This window comes from Meles meles, chromosome 3 (assembly GCF_922984935.1).
Source record: "Meles meles chromosome 3, mMelMel3.1 paternal haplotype, whole genome shotgun sequence".
NCBI lineage: Eukaryota > Metazoa > Chordata > Mammalia > Carnivora > Mustelidae > Meles > Meles meles.
This window is the reverse complement of record NC_060068.1, coordinates 175,659,954-175,682,113: the sequence shown is the minus strand read 5'-3', so window position 1 is coordinate 175,682,113 and position 22,160 is coordinate 175,659,954. Positions and strand designations below refer to the sequence as shown.

Here is a 22,160-nt window from a genome sequence, read left to right as displayed (position 1 = left end):
CTCTGGCTGATTTTAGGATGCTCCCTTTATTACTCATTTTGAGCACTTTGACTAAGATGTACGAAGCTTCTTCATGCTTCTTCCACTTGGGTTTCCTTGAGCTCCCTGCTTAGATCTGTGAGTTTAAGGTTTTCATTACATTTGGGAATTTTTTGACTATTAAGACTCCAAATATTTTTTTCTGTTCTCCTTCTCCTTTCTCTCTCTTTTCTTTTGGGGATTTCAATTACACATATATCAGGCCACCTGACGTGGTCACTTGAGGTCACTGATGATTTGAGGTTTCTTCTTTTTTCTCTGTGTTTTGTTTTGGGTAGTTTCTATTGAGTTCATTAATCTTTTCTTCTGCAATGTCTAACCTGCCACTAATCTTATCCCATGTGTTTTTCATTTCAGACATTGTATTTATAACTCTAGAAGTTTTATTTGATTCTTACTTATTTTCCATGTTCTAATTAACTTTTTGAGCATAAGAAATACAGTTACAGCAACTGCTTCTCTGCTAATGTTAATATCTGTGTCAGTTCTGAGTTGATTCTGAAATGATTAATTTTTCTCCTCATTATGAATTACATTTTCTTCTCTATTGGCTTTTGAAGTTATTTTCAAGTAGATGCCAGACATTCTTAATTTTCATCTGTTGGGTGCTGCATATTTTTTTGTATTCCTTTAGACGTTTTTAAGTTTTGGTTAATTTACTTGGAAACGGTTGCTATTTTTGGATCCTACTTCTAAGATTTGATAGAAAAGACTGGATCATATTTAGTCCAAGGCTAATTATATGCTCAGTACTGGGAGGCAAGACCCTCCTGAGCACTCTACCCAGGGGCCCATGAATTATGAGGATTCCCTCTCTGGTTCTCAGGAAAGCACACTATACCCATCCCTACATGAATGCCAAGTTTCATTCTCTCTAACTGCAGGAGGCTCTTTCTTTAGGCGTGGGCATTTCCCTCACATGCATGCATCCAAGAGTTGGCATTTCCCTCACATTCATGCATCCAAGAGTTGGCATTTCCCTCACATGCATGCATCCAAGAGTTCCCTGCAGAATATTTGAGGGGATACTCTGCAGATTTCTAGGCTTCTCTCTGTGTGTGGTTTTCTCCTCTCTGGTATTCTGTCATATGAACTCCAGTCACCTTCATCTCCCCAGCTTCCCAGCCCCATCTCCTTAGCTCAGAGTCTGCTGAACTCCTCTGGGGTTTCCAGTCCTGGTGCCATGGTGAGCAAACTGGCTCGAGGCAGTGAGCTGGGGCAATCAGAGGGCTCATCCTTGCTTGTTTTCTGATAATTGTTTCCAATGATCAGAGATAACTGTCCTTTACTGACTCATGCTTGGTGTCTTAAAAACCATGGTTATATTTCCCTAGGTTATTTTATTGCTATTATTCTGCCATAAAGGGAGGAAAATCTGGACCTTGTTCCTCCATCTTGGCATCTTGCTGGACGTAGAAGTCCCTCAGGTGTAGCTGTTTCTACAGCTTCAGAATGGAGTTCTAGAACTCACGGCTTTGGAAATCAGATTATTCGATGACAATGATGAAAGTAATGCCAAACTACCACAAACTGGGTTTATTCTGTAGTCAGTTTGGACACGTATGGCATTTATAGTAAAAGTGCAGTCCTCGCTATCAGGACTACTTACTGGGGTCTTGTGGGGAAGACAGCACTAAGTCATGTGTGATTAGGGTCAATGACTTGGTTATCACCTGGATTCTCTCCATTTCTTCTTTCTTAGGTTGGGCCCATCCGTGTCCTGCTTCAGGTTGGTCATCACGTCCAACTTGGTGTGTTGTCTCTAGGGGCCTGCTGATTGGGCGGGGTCCTCAGATAACCTCTGTGTTTATTCTGACTCAATTCCTAACCCATTAGGGATCATGCTTCGGGGCTCGTTTTCACCATACTCTTTCAAAACTTTGTTCCTTTTTATTTAAACCTTATGTTTCACATCATACCATTAGCTAGAACAAAGACAACTGTCGAACCATGATTTCTACTTTTATTTGTTGCATTCCACTGATACCCTGTGGTTCACATCTATGTGATACTCCAACTGCTAAGTTATACTAGATTCATTGTCCTTCTCAAGGCTGTTGCCCTGACTCCAGTCTCAAATTTCCCAGTTCTCTTATTTTTTATTCATATTGGCCACATGGCCAGAGATTCTGTTTCCTTCTACACTACATCTATGTTGCTATCATGTTACCTCATTAAATAGTAACAGCTTAATATCCAAATGTCCCTTCATTCTATCTTATTTTAAAAGTAAATGGGCACAAGAATACGTCTTTGAAACTGGTCACATTTTAGCAGAAATTGAACTGTACAAAGATACCTAATATATCTGACTTAATAATAAATACAGATATATTTCTATAGTTCAAACCCTAAGTTTTCACTAAGTTGAATTACAACAGAAATAACCCATAAGTTATTTCTTTTGAAAGAGCATTGACTCACATTTTGGAAATCTTTAAACTACTATATCCAATCATTTTAAGATTCTGTGACAAACAAAGTAATTGTACTGTACATGGGGAAAAAAGTAACTGAAGGCCACGTTGGCCATGAAAAAAACACATTACTTTGCTTCTGCCATAATACCATTATATTTTTCTGATGCTCATAAACCAAGTAATGAGTCTCTTAAAGTTTAAAAACTATTTAAGACCATTATGAAGATCTAGTTTACTAGTCAATTTGTTACAAGAAGAGTTTGCATGACCTTCCTATAAAGAAAAGTTATTATTTCAGATGATGAGGTCTATAAAAAGCTGCTTCCATTGAAAATTATGGTCTTTTACCTTCTCACATGTGTGCTTTTGTTTGGGTCATAAAAAGTTAAGGACACCAAAAAAAAAAAATGCCACTAAATTTCAGCAGTCACTATAAAAATTCATTCTTCATTCTTAGTACTCTAGATTTCAAATGATAGCACTGTCCACATGAAACTTGGTGCTGTTTTATGTCCTAAATCCATGTTTTAATCATTCAAGATCTTTTCTTAAATAAAATATTTTTTTAAAAGGAAGGATTTCTCTGTTTGTTTTTTGTACAAGTTATTTTCAGTCTTTAAAAAATTATAACAATTTATCAATTTATAAACAATTTTTTAAAAAAATTATAACAATTTGGCTTAATGATAACCTTCTTAAATCATCCCTATGAATTATCTATCTTCCCTTTTCATATATTTCCTTACCATTTAACATGGCATGTTAATAATGTATACAATAAATGACAATAATGTGATTGACTATTACTCATGCTTGTGTATTGTGTTTTGATAAGAAAACTCTTATGTAAATAAAAAATGTATATATAACTTATGTGTGTGTGTGTGTATACATATATATAAACACATATATGTAACTATACACAAATATTCTTTAACAACCCGTTGCCCTGCCTGAGGACTACCTCACTTTTCTAGGGTTATTAGGATGGTGAATGCTTCTTATAAAGTAAGGTTGACAAAACTCTTGGCCCAACGTAATGACAATCCAATGGCCTATGGCGTCCTGCTTCCATCTTTGCATCTAGTGCCATGATTGATCTGCAAGCTGTGACATGAAGCGACCACAGTCTTTTCTGTCTAAAGAGGACCCATCTGAGACAATGAAGTGCTATAATTTGCTCAGGGTCACAGAGATCGGAAAAGGCAAAGACTAGGTTTGAATTGTGATTTGAATCAAAGCCTCTTAAATTCAGAGGGAGAGAAGATCTAAGGGTTAGTTCAAGGAAGTGATTTCCATTATTATCTTTCTCCTTGTCTTGCAAGGCCCTATTCTGGAATTCTGCCTGATGTGATTCTTCTTTTGAAGCTTTTCTCCAATTGAAAGCAAGAGATACCTTCCCTTCAAGGCTAACCCAACCTGAATTCTTTTAGGACAACATCAGGGACACCTATGGGCAGACAGGAAAGGGACGATGATGTTCATTCCTAAGACTCTCAAAAGAAGGAATGGGCCCACACATACATCAGCAGCCAGCTCATGGGAAGGGCTGTTAAGGGCTGGCCAAGAGCTGTGATGTCCCAGGTGAGAAAGAAGGCAGTTCTGTAGCTGAGACCATAGCAGTGGAAACAGAATGATAAGTGAGAGGCTACATGAAGGCAGATGTTGGAAGCTCTAACAAGAAGGGAGAATACAATTGCATGACAGTGCTGAGGGGGGCAGTATGTGTTGTGCCTATGGTCCTAGGCTGAGAATTCTCTGCAGCCATGTGTCTTGTTAACATTGTTTTGAAGAAAGTGAACTCTAGATAGTGATTTATGTATATCTTAAACCCCAGGCTTTGAATTAAATGAGTGAAAATGGATGGCAGGGGCCCTTTGATAATATTTGATATTTTCCTCATATGCCCTCATTCTAGATGGTTACACATTTTTATGTGGTAAAACAAGTTAGCTCATGTAATGGCGAGTGACCAAACTCAAGAATTCTTTGCTAGGGTGAATCCTTTTCTACCCAAAATGAGGGTCATGGAAATTTTCTGTTAAAACCAATCAGGGATAGCCTGTGTTTATAAGAATTCAGAGAAAAAGGCCCTCCTAATCTCCTTCCTCATTGTACATTTGCTTTAACATTCTGGCCAAAGAGACCTAGGACTATTATTCTTCTCTGTAAGCCCATGGGTTAAAAATGAAAGAGGTTCTTTTCCTTTGAGGACAGGACCAACTACAACATTATAGGGATTCACATGGGTTTTGATACAAAATGCTTGGGTATTAGCTCCCCTAACAGTCAACAATAGAGCTTTGAAAAGCATCAACATGTCACAATCTCCCCTGAAAACAAAATAGCTCAGCTACATACCTAGATTGGGAAGCATATCACAGCATTTTCAATGACTATACTTACTTACATCTATCCATCTATATTTTGTAGTGATTTTCAAGGACCCCTGAGCCCTTGAGAATTTTTAAAAGGGATACCTTTCTATGTCCAAGAGTCCAACGTAACTGGTCTTTCCCTAACATTCTCAAAGCCTGTATTGGAATTGCACATCTCAAAATTGGACGCCTAAGCCTTTCTAAGGACGTGCTCATAATTCCAGATCTCTTCTTTATGGTAATGAACTAGTCATACCTTCCAGCTCCCTGCAGCCAAGTTCTGCAGGGCGCCTGCTGCCCCTTCCAGCGTGTCTGCGTTTGAGCACTCAGAGAGCAGTGTGAGGTAGGGTTTGACTATTGATGGGTGCCACAGCATCTGGATCCCTTTTGGTGGTTCTGCACAGTCTGGAAGAGGTCCTACTCCATCCCACTGGTGGAAGAAAAATAAGAGAGTAAACACCTTTAACATCGTTACACTTCCCAAATTTGTCTTCTAAAATGTAGACAAAACAAAAGCAGGGTGTCATAACATTTGGTGAACATCTATGGCAGATAGGTTAAAGCCTTACTAGACCAAAAATGGGACATCCACTCCTGCCCACCCAGAGCCTATGATGGAAAGTGGAATGTGGTAGAGCATGTACATAAGTAACTGCAATTGACAGTAGAATAAATGCATAAGTTCTCTAAGAATGATGCCAGCACATTTCTATAAAAGGAAGAAGTTATGTTAATTTAATAATATGTTAATTTTGGTGGGCAGAATGGAGAGCGTTAAAGAACAAGGCAACATATTTTACAGTTAGCATACTACTAGCTTAATACGGTACACATAAATAATCAAACACCCTCACTTCTTAAGCCTAAATGCCAACTGATAAATTCTTATATAGCTTATAAAATACATATCTGTTTGCTTTTGAATTCTATCATTGCATTACAGGCATCAAACAGCTGTCAGAATGGACACAGAAGAGAAAATTGCTGTGGTTTATTAGATGCATTGACATAGCTAAATACAAATTAGATCTTACAGCAATTCTAATAGTTCGGTTTGCTCTGCATTGGATCTAATGAATAATAGGAGAACACGTAATTAAAAATTAATGCCAATAATTTAAAAACTATCGCTTATTGAGCAAGGGAGTATCAGTAGACCATTAAAAATGGTAGCTATGAAGACCATGCTGTAGCAACATGGACAAATAATTATGATAAAAAGTGAAATGAATAAAGCAGGATGCAGAGTAGTGAGGGTGTGGGCTTTATACCATGCAAAATGCACCAGGGAAACATGTATGACCATAAAATCTTCTTAACAAAAACAAAATCTTCTTTAACAAAAAAAATCTGGTTATGTTTTTCTACATTTCATTTCTTCTACATTTCAAATTTTGTTACACTTTTATTTTTTAAAATGTTGTGATTCTGGGGGTGCCTGGGTGGCTCAGTAGGTTAAGCCTCTGCCTTCAGCTAGGGTCATGATCTCAGGGTCCTGGGATCAAGCCCTGCATCAGGCTCTCGGCTCAGCAGGGAGCCTGCTTCCCCTCCTCTCTCTGACTAGCTCTCTGCCTACTTGTGATCTCTCTCTCTATACCAAATAAATAAATAAAATCTTTAAAAAAATAAAATAAAATGTTGTGATTCTGATCTATTTAAAAATAGTGATTCTTGGGGCACCTGGGTGGCTCAGTTGTTCAGCATCTGCCTTCGGCTCAGGTCGTGATCCCTGGGTCCCAGATGGAGTTCCGCAAGGGGCTCCCTGCCTGGCGGAAAGCCTGCTTCTCCCTCTCCCACTTCCCTGCTTGTGTTTCCTCTCTCACTGTGTCTCTCTCTGTCAAATAAATTAATAAAATCTTAAAAAAATAGTGAGTCTGATCTTTGATCACACATAGTCTTTGTCTTTTGGGAAAAATGGAGCCAACAAATATAATGAGGGTAGAAATGAAGCAGACTATATGTTCAGAAAAAATACTCCAACATTCACTGCTGAGAAAAATCATAGTAACACAAAATAATCCTTATAATTTCAGGATGAGCGCATCAAGTTATTTACCTGCTTATTTGTGTTTATTAATGGTTACTTAAGATATCATCTAAATGACATATACTAAACTTTCCTGCCGATAGTCCTGTAGGTACATTCACATGCATGAGTGTGTTTGTGTATAAATACAAAAATCACAGCTATATTTCAAAATCTGTGTTTCTTGGTTCTGAAAATTTTACTATAGGCTTATTTCATATCTTTGTAACGTAAAAATGGAAGAGTTGATGATGAAAATGTAAAGTTACTTAGCTATCACAAGTCATTTCCAGAATTTCATTATTTGCCATGAGAAAAATTAAAAACTCACGTCTTCTTTTTCTCATTTATGATACAACTAAAGGCCAAAGCTCAGAGATGAATATCCCATGGACGGAGGTCGGACATCCCACGAAAGGTCATATTCTATGAGAGGGTCCCTCAATTTTAACTCCATAACAAGGACACTCAAGGTGGAGGAATCTGCTTGTTCTGTGAACCCAAGCCACTTCTAAACCATTCTGAAATGCCTTTGCACCTGCGCAAGCGTGAAACCAGCCCGTCTCTTTTACATACAGAAAATAACAGTATGGGATGTGAACGGTCTTGTCACGTGGCTCCCTGCTCATGCGTGGAGCTGGGCTCGCTACCCTGGATAAAGCAGGGCTAATGCTGGCTTGGCCAGGGAAACCAGCTTGGGTGTTGAATCTTTCTGCTGGCACACCAGGAAATGGTAAATTCTTTCTTTCTTTTCCTTTTTTTTTAAGATTTTACACTTATTTATTTATTTGAGAGATAGAGAGAGAGTGTGCTCGCACACATGCGCATGAGCCTGGGGAGAGGCGGAGGGAGAAGCAGACTCCCCGCTGAGCTGGGGGCCCGATGCGGGACTCCATCCCACGACCTTGAGATCACGACCTGAGCTGAAGGCGGATGCATAACCAAGCCAGCCACCCAGGCGCCCTGGAAATGGGAAATTATTTCATGTGGGTTTTTTCCCCATTGTTTATATTATCATCTCCTTAAGACTTTAAAGCTATGTCTTTCATATAAAGATGTGATAATATTCAGAATAATCAGACTATGCACTTAGAACTCAACAGGGATGACATTTCCGTCTCCTGCAGGGTGAGATCCCTCAACAGCGGGAGTCGGGCAGACGCGGTATTGGCACGCTCATCACAGAACGTGAGGGCCGACTGGAAGAGCGGCAAGAAGCGGCTGTGTGTCACTTGCTGGGTTTCATCTTATTCTCCTTTCCTAACTTCTGCCCAATAAAATAGGATAATTGGTTGAATCAGTAGACAATTTTCTTCGGCTCTGATATGTGGTCTATGTAGCTCTTAAATTACCTTTCACTATGGTCCTTTCTTTTTCTTTCTTTCTTTTTTTTTTTTTTTTTTTTTTTTACAGTTTACTCTTTTTTTTTTCCAGTTAAAGTTTTTTTTTTTTCTTTGTTTATTTTCAGCATAACAGTGTTCATTGTACTATGGTCCTTTCTTAATGGCTACAGAGAGAACCTGAAGGAAATAAAAGGAAAACTGATGTGAATACGGGTAATCTTTGATGGCACCTAGAAATGGAGTTCAAAGGGGGAGTCTCTGTTATTTCAGAACATTGATGGTACCCTGGTATGTCAACACTGGAGACGAAGAGTTATTTCAAAGCCAGTCAATGTATCTGGCCTTTATCTGGGTACATTATTTCCAACTTTTGCTGAGTTAATAGGGAAAGAATTATCAACTGTCCATGAAAAATAGATTTTCACCACCTATAAAAAGACCAGAAGTCTTCTCGAAGAGAGTGTTAGCATGCCCAACACTACATTGCCTGGAAAATCAACATCAATGGGACCACAGAGTGCAGGTGACATCAGGATCTGATTTAGCTGGTAAAAATTCCACACATGCAAATTTCTAGTGCTAGGCTTCTTCTAGAGTGAGGATCCATGAGAAATCATGGGATATGCAACTTTTTCAGCAAAGTAGACATACACCATTTATAAATGTAAATACAAGATGCGTGTATCCTAAAATTTGAAGTGAAGGGACCAGAGCTTTCTCAATTTCCATCTTGTAAGGGCACAGCAAGACAAGGTCATCTGTGAAACAGGAAGACAGCTTTCAACAGACACCAAATCTGTGAGCACCTTCATCTTGGCCTTCCAGCCTCCAGAACTGGGAGAAATAAATGTCTGTTGTTTAAACCTCCCAGTCTGTGCTGCTTTGTTATGGCACCCTGAGCAGATGAAGGAGTAATCACGGTAAGCACTAAGTGAATTCGGTGTCGTAGGGTCCTTGAGCACCTCCACTCACAGTCCTCTAGAATTCTCTCTGTTCCTAACTTCTCATCCAGATCTCAGGAAGCTTGGTTTAGGAATCTCCCCATTACCTACCTTTCACTTATTTTTTCCATTACCTACATTTTAAAGGAACTCTGCCCTTGACATGCCAATGCCCCCCTCAGGTAATCCCGTAGTCTTATTTTGTTTATATCTTTGGTGATACATCCCTAAAAGCCAGTCTAATACAGTGATTCTCCATGAAAGGATTTTATCATCCAAGGGGACAACTGACAATGTTGAGACATTGTGGATTGTCACAGCTGAGGGAAGGGGTACTCCTGGCATCTACTGGGTAGAGGAATGCTGATAAAACCCTACAATGCACAGGACTGCCCCCACAACTGAGACTTATTCAGTTCAAAATGTCAAGAGTGACAAGGTTGAGAAATCCTGATCTAGTAGTATAAAACACAGAGTATTTTTTTTAATATTTATTTATTCTAGAAAGAGAGAGAGGAGGAGGTGGGGCAGAGGGAGAGAGAGAATCCCAAGGAAACTCCCCACTGAATGCAAAGCTCCACACGGGGCTTGATTCCATGACCCTGAGACCATGACCAGCGTCCCAATCAAGAGTCGAATGGCAAACCGTCACAGCCAGGCAGGCACAAAGTATTTATTAATGGCACGAAGCACTGAATGGTAAAATGTCAATAAGGAAAGTAAATGGGAAGCCTACATCGGAGTTTTAAGTCTGCAAAGTCACTCAAAGTAGAACAGCATTTTTAGGTGACAGGATGTATTTCAGAGGAGACGTGCAGCCGCAGGAGGAGAATCTCATTCATCCATGGACAGTGACCAAGGAGAGTCGCTGCATAAACATGGACGGCTGTGGCCTTGCGGGCTCGTGTGACGTGCTGCTTGGAGGACATGAAATCTCATGTCTTGAGTCACCAAGCTCCTGGCATATGGTGACGTGAAGGCACAGTGAGGTCAGCCGTGAGGAATGAGCAGCAGCTCCAATAAGCAGATGGTTGGTGAAGAAATGGTAAGCAGTGAAGGAAAAAGCACGTTTACTAATAAAATGGCAACTGGAAGAAAGTCAACCCATGATATTAAGAAATGAGAACTTAGAAAGCACCAAGAATGCCACGAAGAGCAGATCCATCCATTACGGTAAATTGCATCAGCTATCACCGCCACCCGGCGTGATTCAGACACAGTTTGGCTTACGTCCCCAGATTCATTTGGTCTCGAGAGTTCACTTTTAAGAATTTATCTTGGAAGAGCGATTAAGGGTGTGCGCGAGATTTAGCTACGCAAGTTTATTACAGTTTACGTTAGTTAAAACTGGGAAGCAACCGCATTTTCTGATCATCAGGGAGTGGTTCACACATCACCGTACACCCCCACAATGCGATTCCTGGCAGCCCTCTCTCCATTCTGCCGGCGACAATTTGCTGGCAAGGAGAAAGGTCATGCTGAGTCACGGGGTAAACTCTTGTATGACAATACGCAGAGTGAGACGAGTGGGTGTCACGCCCACACCTGTTCTCCCCATTCGTGCTGTGCCAAGGTGGGCGGCTGGGGCGGTCACTGAGGGCAAGTAATGAGGGGCTGCGCTGTTGGCAGAGAATTTGCCAACAGTGAAATAACTAAAAGCCAACTTTCCATTACCGTGCGCAGACGACTTTCAATAAATTCTGTAATAAAGGACTCCCCCTCCCAGGGACAGGGAGCTTTTGTAGCACCCCGAGGCATGCCACTGCATCCCCTTTCCCTTGGTTAAGAGAACTCCCTGGGGTCATGGTGGGGCAACAAATATGCTACACTTCCTGCCCGTTTGCACTTTAGGTTTTAACGTGACCCCATACAGACCAGGGCGGGAAGGGGAAAGGTGCGGAGAAGGACACGTCCCCCTGCCCTGTCTTCTTTATGCCTTTCCTGTTCCTGGTTGATGGACGTGAAAAACCATCGTGGACCATCAGAAGGAGGAATTATCCCAAAGAGGAGAATACGATAGACCGTCGAGCCACTGAAGACCACAGATCAGGGCTGCCGGCAGCATCGACCTTCGCATTAGCAGGAAGGACACTTATCGACTCTCAGGACACTTAGGAACTCTAAGAATTTGGCAGTCTGACATGCGCCCTAATTCATACTCAGATCAATGTAGTCAACCTGTACTTTGAAGGGTTAAGCAAAGCTGTGCATAGATATGGAGAGACAACGTGGGGAAGGATATCTGCCTGGTACAAATCGCAGTTGTGGCTCTGTCTAGGAGCGGGTGGTAGAGGTTTGCGTATTCCTTTCCTCTTATAGCTTATTGCTATTTTACTCATATATAATTTACATGTTATATATTTGTGCATTTACAAATTGTGCTTATAATTAACATCCATTTTGTCCAAAATAAGGAGAAACTTCTTTAAAATTCTAATCTCCAGTGTGATTCAAACCAGCAAGAAAATTCACATGTGTGTCTTGGGATACTGATCACTGTTGAGTGTCAGGGTCTGGTTTCTGGGCCAACAGCATCCATATGATGCTCACGCAGAAGTGATACCAGATACAAAGTTCTGGGAGTCCCAGGAAACCTTTCGGGCAATGGGATTTCATGGCATCTAATACGATTTAGGTGTCGTGTGCTAACACCTTCAGAAAAAGGCACAATCGAAAGTATTACTTCTCCAGGAGAACCTTGAGACACGCCTGGACGCACATGAATCCCAAGTCCTCAGATGGCTGTCATGATAGGGAATGCTTGTTAGGTGTGGTGGTCCTCATAGAGGCAGAAAGTTGACTAACATAATAAGATGCGGCACTGTCATGAGAACCTGGGTGACAGTTTGAACCACAAATGGAAAAGAGAAGGTCTACAGAATATTCTGGGCCCCCAGTGGCTCCCGGAGGTAAAGTGTCATCAAGAAAGAAACGGACGAGGCTGGGACAAGTACAGCTATGGACATCTACTCGAAACATCTCCCCAGCAAGGGGTAGAGGGTGCCGTGAACCCCCAAACTGAGTATCACTCAGCATAGCTCATTCTGGGTGTTGGGCTAGAGGTCAATGACAGAAAGGAGGCTCACCTAGTCCCTCCCCTCAGCAGATCCCTTCTCCGTGGGAGTCAGCTATAGAGCAGACCAGTACTAAAGGGGAAGTTCAATAAAACCAGGTGAACGATTGGAGGATGAGTAACTCTTTCCTTGGAAGAAGTCTTGAAGGGATGGAGGTGATGTTTTATTGGTCTTAGAGGATTATCTTCCCAGTAGTAGAAGAAGGGAGTAGAAGGCCAGAAAGAGGAAGAGCATGAACAAAAGCTCAGAGGCTGGTCTGTGGGACAAAGGACAGGCCAGGAAAGCATGCAGGTGGGCAGCCCTGGAGGTTCTGCCAAGACATGTCCATTATCATGGAAAAAATAAGAGGGCATTAAAGGTGTTATGCAGAATCCCATTACTATGCTTTTGCGTCTAAAATATCATGGTGATATGATAAATGGAACTTCCTGCTGTTCCGTGCGTTTGGCATCCACAATGTAAGCAAGAGGTGGGAACAGCAATAACACTTACTCTTAAATTGAGCACAACTCACTAAACTCTGAAACAAAGATTATCAGAAGAGCCAAAGTCAACCACACAAAAATACCAGATCAGAGTCATCTTCGAATTCTGACAGGTTTATGTCCTCACTCACGTGGATACTCATAATCCACACGAATAAAACATTCAGAAGCGATGCTCAAGCAGAAAAGAAAAGTTCTCGGTTCGAGGACATCTTACTTGTCTTGCTTTGTTTTTTTCTTTTTTCTCAGCAGTTCCTCTGCACTGTCAAGTTCACACTGAGTGGGTCTTGAAGGCTCGGGTCTGCTCTGGCCAGCAGCCAGCAGTATTCTCCACCCTGAATCCACTTTGAGTACCACCAATCCCAGGATATCATCCCAGGAATCGTGGCCATATGCCAAATTGAGAAACAAAAGATACTTATTTCTACAAAAGGTGGAAAAGTAAATATAGCAATTTTGTCTACTTGCATTTCCCTGGACCCCAATCTTCGTAATGCTGCCTCTGTCCCTGCTGTGCCCAGTGCCTGGCACAGAGCCCTGCTAGAAGGTGGTGGAGACCCTGACAGGTGAGATGTGCCTCTTGGCATGTGACGTGTAGATGGTTTGGTGGGGTGGGGGTGCGGTCAGCCTGAAAAGGGCTAGAGAGACCAGCAATTTCCTATAATTTGGCAACAGGCACTGAGCACAGGGTCAGAAATTAATATTTTGTAAAGCCATTTTGGATCAAAATATGATGCCCAGAAATGTTAAATACTTCTACACTTGGGGGCTCGTAGTCAGATGGTTCCAGTATGATTGAATAGCAACCATTTCTTTCTTTTAAAAAAATATTTTATATATTTATTTGAGAGAGAGAGAGAGAGAGCCCACACGTGGAGGGAGGAGAGGGAGAGGGACAAGCAGACTCCTCACTGAGCATAGAACCCCATGCTGGGCTTGATCTCACGACCCTGAGATCATGACCTGAGCTGAAATCAGGAGTTGGATGCTTAACTGACTGAGCCACCCAGATGCCCTAATAGTGACCATTTCTTAAATTAAGAGCATAAAGGAAGCCTATCTTTATATCATGTATTTTCTTGAATTATTCTAATTAAGAATCTAAAGGATAAAGTCTCTGAGATTTTTTATTGTAACTAAATCTGACCTTTATAGTCTCACAGCATTTTCCTCAGGTATAGAATTAACAATGCCAAAGGTAAGAATCAACATAAATTTCTGGGATACTGCAAGCTCCAGAGGCAATCATTAAACTAATTATGCTTTTTATCACTTTGACTTCCTGGTAAAACCTCTGGTTCCTCTGTCCTAGGAAGCATGTGTTGTGGATTTGACAACCTCTCATCTTACAGAGCTCCATTCTTGGATACTTTTCTCTGGGCATCTTAAATTTAAGAGAAGAGAACAAATAAGCAAACATTGACTTAATCAGATTCTGTTTTCTAAAATATTATTTTCTAAATGGTATTTAAAAAGATTACAAATGTAATGCCTATTAGTAAATTCGTAAATACCCAAGTACAAAGAGAATCACTATCCTCTCTTTGATGTTACTGTGCTTTCTCTAGAAACACATACATATATACAGATACAAATATATAAAAATATACATATTTCATATTTGCCTATGACACACATTTGGCGAAATCGGCCAGGTTTTACCAACTTCCTATCTATCGCTCTTTATATACACTCTTGTTTTTCTGTTATTTTTCTTTATTTCACTTTGTAATATATAATTCTCTCCAATCGTTATATATTCTTTGAAAACCTGACTTTATGAGCAACAGAGATTCCAGAGAATGGATCTCTGACCATCTTGAAAGCTGTAAACCTAGAACTTTCTGGAAGCTTCTAGGTGAGTTACATCAGTCTGCAAGCTCTGAAGGCAAAGATGGGAATGCTTTGCCCTAGACAGGCCTGGGGACATTTCCATTTCTCACCTTGCTGCAACCTGTTCACAGTGATGAATTAGGGCCTTGGTTCCTCCTTTCACTTGAGAGAGCTGGGCTTTAATTCCTTTAAACTGTTCGGAATGGCCACCTGCGTTCCAGAAGTGCAAAGCACATTCTCCTTGCTGAGACCCCAGGCTGGATCAAGTGCCCATCCCTCCCAGCAGGTGGCGCCATCTAGATTCCGTTCTCTCCAGGGGACCAGAGATGGGGGAGGGGGGAGGCCAAGCCTTGGGCCCGTGTCACCCTATCTCACTCCTGCATGTCCGATGTTCTCCTCCCCTCCTCCAGACCAGTCAGTGCTGCCTCCCTTCCATCGGTTTTAAATGCAAGATGCTTTTTACTCTCGACTTTTTTTAAACATACTGAACTTGACAGACACACGAAATGACTTGCAAACAGACATAGCTCCTATCTGTTTACATTAAAATTTTTCAGAAAGATATGCTTGTATTCTATTAGAGCACAGTTTAGTCTTTTACAAAACTATCACTTGACTGAAACCATAACTTTGAAGTTTCTTTACGAACAACAATGTTCTACTGTATTTTAATGTGGTGGTTTTGGCAAAACTTTCTAAGAAGTCCTTTTTGTTTCCTTAAAAGAATATCGTGAGAAAAAGATGGAATAAATGACCCTGATCAATCTTCACTTAGACTTTTGGCAAAAATAGTAAAACTGCATTAATCTCTTCATCCTCCTCAACTTAGAATAGTAGCTCATCGATGTCATAAAATATGGTTCAAATACAACATTCTGGGGTGGGAAGTTGTTCATTGTAAGATTCTATGGAAGCAGCTAGGCAGCTTGGAAGGAGGGCTGTCCTTTGGGCAGATGTCGGTGAATATTCTCTTCTGACTCCTGACTTCTCTGGACCCAATCGATACCTAATCCCGCCTGTCACTTGAACGGCTTCAGGCGGTGTGAGCACACCTGGCCAGGGCTGGAGAAAGGGTTGGGTGTTTGGGGCCGACTTTTACTGATATGACACCAGTGACTGGTGTGGGGGTCCTCGGAAGGACGGTCCTCAGAGTTCAAACAATAACTGGAGGGAAAACCTTGAAATCAGAGTGAAATCAAGCTCACTTTAAAGTTCTGCTTTTGTTTTTTTTAAACCAAGGCTAACATCTTAATACATTTTCCCAAATCTGCCTTCCAAAGTTACCTGGGCCCATCCCAGAGATTCTGAGTCTGTAGGAGGTGGGTGAGACCCTGGGGGCTTATGATCACCGGACAGATGGACAAGAACCACATCCCTGCCCATATGCTATTTTCAGTGTTAATTCTGCTCATTCATTTTCTGGGATGAAGCAGTGAAGGGTCAGAGCCCAGTGGGATACAGTAGTATAGCAGGAAACTGTGAGAAGGACCCATTATACCTCTGTTAGGTCATGTATTGCTTACTTGATATTGAAAAAGTTCAGAAGCCATCACGGTCTGGGTAGTGCTGGGAAGGAAGGCTGAGGTATCTGACGTTATTTGGTACAATGCCTGGCACAGAGTAGACGTTCAATAAATACCTGCTCCTTAACCATTGCATTCACCTGATGGGAAGTTTTAAAGTGGCTGAATTAAGAACTATGGCTCAATCCTTTCAGAATTCTCGGGGAGACAGTGGACACACAGCACTGATCCATGATGGGAGAGAAAGCAGGGTTGGGAGCTGCTCAGACTGGATGGTTACTATCAGAAAGGCAAACGGCATGTGTGTTTTAAATTATAGGTGTGTTTATGTTGGAACATACAGATCTAAAAGTTGTAGATGTTCCTGGAGAAGCCCTCAGGGGCCACAAACAGCAAGAGGACTAGAGCCTGAAAAATGCAAACACGGATGCATTCAAGTTATATTTAAGAATGGATTCCCATGAATCCTTACTCCAAACAACATAGCTTCTCTAATCCTTCCTCAAAGCAAAATGATTTTGAACATACTTTGAAAAATTATGTGCTGTGATCTGAACAGATACTTCTGCATATTTATGTTGAATTAAAACCTGCCAGGAGAGAGTGTTGTGAGTTCCGTCCTGCTTTCTTATTTCTCGATTCTTGAGGACAGTCATATCTTGGGTCGATAGGACCCTTTGTGGCTGGGATAGGAACACGGTGTCCAGCGGAAGGATGGACGCCTGGTCATACTTTCCAGGGAGGTTGGATCGGTGACCACACTGTCCAGGCCACAGTTAAGACGGGACAGCCTCCGTAGCTGGAGTTCCGGGCCGGCAGCGACTACTCACACTGCTCCGTTACCTGGAGGCCCACTGGGGGAAAGCTTCTGCCTTCCAGAGGCTCCTGGGGAAAGGGCTAGAGGCTGTCATGATTCTACTAAGGCTAAGAGTGGCTGCCTACCGGCCTTTACTTCACTGCAGGCAGCCTATTTACGGCGGCTCGAGGTGAAGTCCATCCGTTTTGAAGAGGTCTCTCCAGCTGGACAGCTTTGTGAATTTATCAGAATTGCACTCCAAGGTCTAGCTCCTAATGTCATTCTGTTGGAGAATTGTGATTCTGAGCTCCCCCACTTGTAACAATAAGTGCAAGTTTACATACCGAATTGGTTCTAAACATGCAGTGAACGATGTGTTGGGTTTTTGTGTATTTCTGCTCAGCTTTCCTTCCGACGCCACACCGATTGTGTGCACCTGTACCACCTGACGGGCACCCCACCTGTCCCTGGCAAGGGTCTCCATCAATGTGTGGACCAACACCCAGAGGAACCCTGCCCAGGGTGGACGCTACAAGCTGGGACCTTAGAGCCTGCCTGGGACTCGTGAGACTCTCTTTATCAAAGTTCCTATCTGGGCTGGTCTGCGGGACAGGGGGAAGGTGCATGATGCTCCCCCATCTGAACGGTGAGAGCCCCACGGGAAGACTGTGCAGATGCGCCTGTGATTTTACCTCGTGTGGGAAGTACAGAGCCCTGCACCTGTCCATGTGGAAGAAACAGTAACGCTGTCATTAGAGAAGGGATCACTGCGCGCCGCGGCGAGCCGCCGGCATTACCTGATCTTGGGATTTCTTTTTCTTCTTCTTCTTGCCCCAGCACCCAGAACTCTCCGTGTCTTTGCCATTGGCCTCCCCACAGAGCAGTCCGTCGAGCTCATCCGTGCCCATGTGCTGTCCCTGAGACGTTTCTGCTGCCAGCCGGTACGACAGGTTCCTTAAAATGCACACACAGTTTTCAACGGTCTGGAGAACCCAAAAAAAAAAAAAAAGAAAAAGAAAAAGAAAAAAAAAGAGGAAAAGAAACAAAGGAGGAATGAATAAAAACTAACCAGCACTCCTCTACCCAGGAAAGCAGTCATTTCCACATCCCTGATTCTTTCTGGAGACATTAAGCTCCTGACTCCTGCAGGCTCCCTTGATAGCGACAGTGGAAAGAATTGAGAGAAGCCTGAGAAGGTCCTGAAAAGCTTTTCTTATCCATGCTAGTTACTTTTATAAACAGCTGTCGTTGCTGACTGAAGTTCACCGGTGAGCGGTTAAGGATCCACAACATGGGAGAGGCCCCAGATATGGCTCCCCCCTGGGGACCGGGGTTCAGAGTCATCCAGAGCGGGCATACTCACATGCCCATCAGCTCGGGGAGGGAGACCCTAGTATTTCCCACCCACTAGGGTGCTTTCCGGGAGTAAAAGGAGGTATGGATATAAAGCTGGGGGGTCCCAGGCAAACCGAGTGCCGGGATCTCTGGGGGCATGAACGTTTCCATGCTCCTGGTTTGTTGGGAGATGGCTGGTGCTCCTGTTTTCTTAGTATGGGGCTTAACCGGTGCTTGAGGACACAAAGTGTGCGGCTGGACAACTGTAAGGCCCTTGATCCGTGTCTGTTGGCTGTGTGACTTGGACCAGACACCCATCATCGGACTCAGTAACTTCCTCTGCAAGGTGCCCATGAGAGCAGCCATGTCTTGGCTTGCTGTGTGCATCGGGGAGCTGAGTATGACTGGGCAGTGCCCCCTGCCCCCAGGATCCACATCCATGTCTATGAGCCGTGAAAAGGCTGGGTTGTGTGGCCAGGAGGCATGGCGGCTGCAGACAGAATGGTGTCTGTTCATCCGGGGACCTCCAGTTGGGGAGGCTGTCCTGGATTACCCCGGTGGACCCCTGAGGGTCCTATACGTGAGAGAGGGCGGCCGGGGAAGTGAAGTGAAGTGGTCGGACAAGGTGTGACCTCCCACTGCTGGATGTGAAGATGGCGGAAGGGGCCACAGCCACAGCCAAGGAATGGTGGGCGCCTCCAGAAGCTGGAGAAGACGAGAAAACTGATTCTCCCACGAGCTTCCAGAAGGAATGCAGCCCTGGCGACATATTGGTTTTAGCCCAGCAAGACCCACTGGGGACTCCTGAGCCATAAAACAGTAAGATAATCAATTTGGGTTGTTTTAAGCCACCATGTTTGTGGCAACTTGCGAGAGCAGCAACGGGAAACCAGCCCAGTGTGTGCGTACTGAGAAGTGCTCCTGGCCACAGTAAACACCATACGAGCGCTCAGACCACAACAATGGTCCAGACGGCACCGCTGGCGAGTCTAGACCGTGGGACCAGGGCCCACGAGTCTAGGTTGGAGGCCTGGCTCTGCCAGTTCAGGAGCTGTGTGACCTTGGGGCCAAGTGCTTAATCTCTCTGTGGCTCCAGTTCCTCCGAAGGACCCTTCCTCGGAAATACCATCACATGGGAGGTGAGGCTTCACACATGAACTTCGAATCAACCTTTTGACCTTTGTCCTGCATTTGATGAATGGTGGGGAGAGTAAAAATACACCCAACTTAAAACAAAACAAAACAAAACAAAACTCCGATGGGGAAAAAAATTGAACGGAGCTACGTTTTATTTTTAAAAGCTTGACCGTTTGGTTATGGCTTCTCAGGCTTCTGCTGTGTGCACCAGCAAGTGAGACAGAGATCATGGTTCTGTTTCACAGGTCAAGGGGATGAGACCCCTGGCACATAGGACCACCTCTCTCTGGTCCTGGGTCCAGCCTGGGAAGGACAGAGGCCGCATTGCTCTCCTCCCAGGACTGGAATCTGGGCAAAGGTTGAGCCTGTGTGTTTGACTTGGCTGCTGGGGGCATGACAGTCAACCAGGAAAACCGGTTTCTAGGATCTGTCTCTGGAGCCTTTGCCATTCCAGATCTGTCTTGTCAGCTTTTCAAGGTTTCAAGGCTGCTAATCCCACAGGCTTTGAGTCAACTTGATTTTCTATTTCAAGCATCCTCTCAGCATCAAAAAGGAACCGGCATGAAAGCAGGTAAACACAGGACGATGCATGAAAGAGAGAAAAGTCTCTCCCTGAAAGGAGAATGTTATGGCATAAGTCAGAACGATTTTTATATCAGCTCAAACTGATTTTTCTTACATCAAAGACTTGGGAGAATCAACTTCTTTCTCGTCCTGCTGTTCGTCTTCCCCGGGGGCATCTCCGTGCCTCTGTTTAACAAATGACTACTGGGGAACACATCCACAGCCATTTCCAGAAATGTTTTATCATCTACCTGTGGCTAGGGGATGACCGGGAGAAGCTGGAGGGGGAGAGGAAGCGGGGTTGGCGGAGGGAGGGGGTGCAGAGGAGAGGACGGGACAGGGCAAGGCAGTCACCGGGCCTGACCTGGTCTCTCCAGCCGGGCTTGCTGTGGAAGGGTCCCCCACTCAAGCTCTTCTCTCTACGGGAGTGGGGAAGAGCACTGAAGAGCAAGGTGGCTACCGCCCTTCTCTGGGACGCCAGTAGAAGGCACACGGCCCCTGGTGGCTCTGCTTTTGACACCCATTGCTGTCACCAGTGCTTTTAGCCGCTCCTCTGGTCCACAAGCATCATTTTGACTCCCTATTTTCTATCACAAAGGGCTAATTTGGAAGTTGTCTGTGGATTGCGCTACCGTAGGCTAACCCATTCCAAATGGTCCCAATTACAGGCGCTGAGCTGAGTTTGCACGGATTCCAGGCCCTTTAACGCTGGCCTTTAAGAGAATGTGTGCTCCTTCCTCCTCTACCTTGTCCTCGTAAAAGCTCAGACGGGACCAGGCAGAGGGTCAGGTGGGACACCAGGGGACCACAATACTTAGAACTTCATGGAACGTTCTGGCCGGACAGTGACTGCTAAGTCACTTGTGACTTCTGATCCATTCAGAAGCTGTGACGATCCTCCTCACCCTGAAGTCGGGGGTACCTGGGGACAGTCCCCAGTGAGCGGGAGCAGGTTCAGGTGGAACCTGAACACAAACCTGGGTCTCTTGCAGCTTCTTCAGAAATCCCCATGTCTTCTCCCTGCCGCCCTCAACACTCCAAGCGATTCCAGGTTCCTCCTTTGAATACAATGTGGACATTAAACGAGGGGATCTCCCAGGGGCTCCAGGGATCGAGCCATCTGCCACATCAGAAAAGAGGCATGGGGGCTCACAGCACTTTGTTTTGGGACCATGCTTCTGAAGGCGACCTTCCCACCAGTGTTGGCTTGGGCATGTGGCCAAGGCAAGAGGCTGTGGAGTCTGATTTTATTTTCAACTCCAAGGTCCAGTCTTAAAGCTCTCTTTGTATCCATCCCAGTAGGAGACTTCGGGTCCTGATGCTGTAGTCTTTACTGCTCTGAATGTGGAGATCCTGGGCACGGCAGCCTTCCTGAGTTACCTCCCGCAGCTGGTTTAAAGATCTTTGGTCTAGTACGTTAACAAGCATCTGTAAATACTCACATCTTGACTGGTCATTTTTTTTAGGGACTTAATTTTCTTATCAATGATATAAAAGTTCTAAAATGGCTATAAAGGGTGTTTACAAGAGGGGTTGATTAAATTTTAGCGCTTCATATTCCGTCTTCGAAATTGGTAACACTTGCAGAGTAAGTTCACGAATGCCCGTGTAACTCGACGGGGGTGACCGGATGACAAGCCGCGTTCATAACTGCAGCAGACTAGTACTCAGAGGGCTGGAGTTCCAGAAGGTGTGTGCACCCACGATTATAGGGAGGAGGGCTCGGCGATCAGCACTCTCTCAATTTCTCAGCCATTCCACCGTGCAGGCAAGGTGGAGAACTGGGAAGTCTTTCCCCATGCCCGCTGGTAACTTATGGGATAAAACCACTCTTACCTGTTCTTTACCTGACTTTATAACTTAATTACGTTTCATCGTCTTCCTGATCAGAGTCCATTTCAAAGCTGTAGCTAATCTACTGAAGTGGGCTCTCAGTGGAAGACACAGGACAAATCACCTGATGAACTTTTAAAGGAACACGAATCTGAGAGCAGAGGTGGACCCTCCAAGTCAGAGGGCTGTGATGGGGTCTAGGCACATGGCTGGGGGTTTATACCAGGATGAGTTCTGTTCCCCTGGGGGACACTGGGCAATGGTTGGAAACATTTTCGTTTGACATTGCCGGGAAGGGAGATGCGGTTGCCATCCAGTGGGGAGAACCAAGGTTGTTGCTCAACTTCTTACATGGCACAGGACAGCCCCACAACATGGAATAACTTGGCCCCAAAAACCAAAATGTGGCTCTGGAGAAATTCTCATTAAGGTT

At 43.8% G+C, this 22,160-nt stretch overlaps 1 protein-coding gene across 5 annotated transcripts in view; it reads right to left on the bottom strand.

The window, feature by feature from the left end:
• CTNND2 (catenin delta 2) overlaps positions 1 to 22,160 on the bottom strand; it is a 921,273-nt gene that overhangs the window by 109,898 nt on the left and 789,215 nt on the right. For all 5 annotated transcript variants that reach the window (XM_046000689.1, XM_046000692.1, XM_046000691.1 and 2 more), the window contains 2 exons: positions 17,656 to 17,841; positions 5,094 to 5,267 (listed from right to left, as the gene is read on the bottom strand). In XM_046000689.1, the coding sequence (XP_045856645.1) occupies positions 5,094 to 5,267; positions 17,656 to 17,841 (360 nt within the window). The remainder of the gene's footprint in view (positions 1 to 5,093; positions 5,268 to 17,655; positions 17,842 to 22,160) is intronic.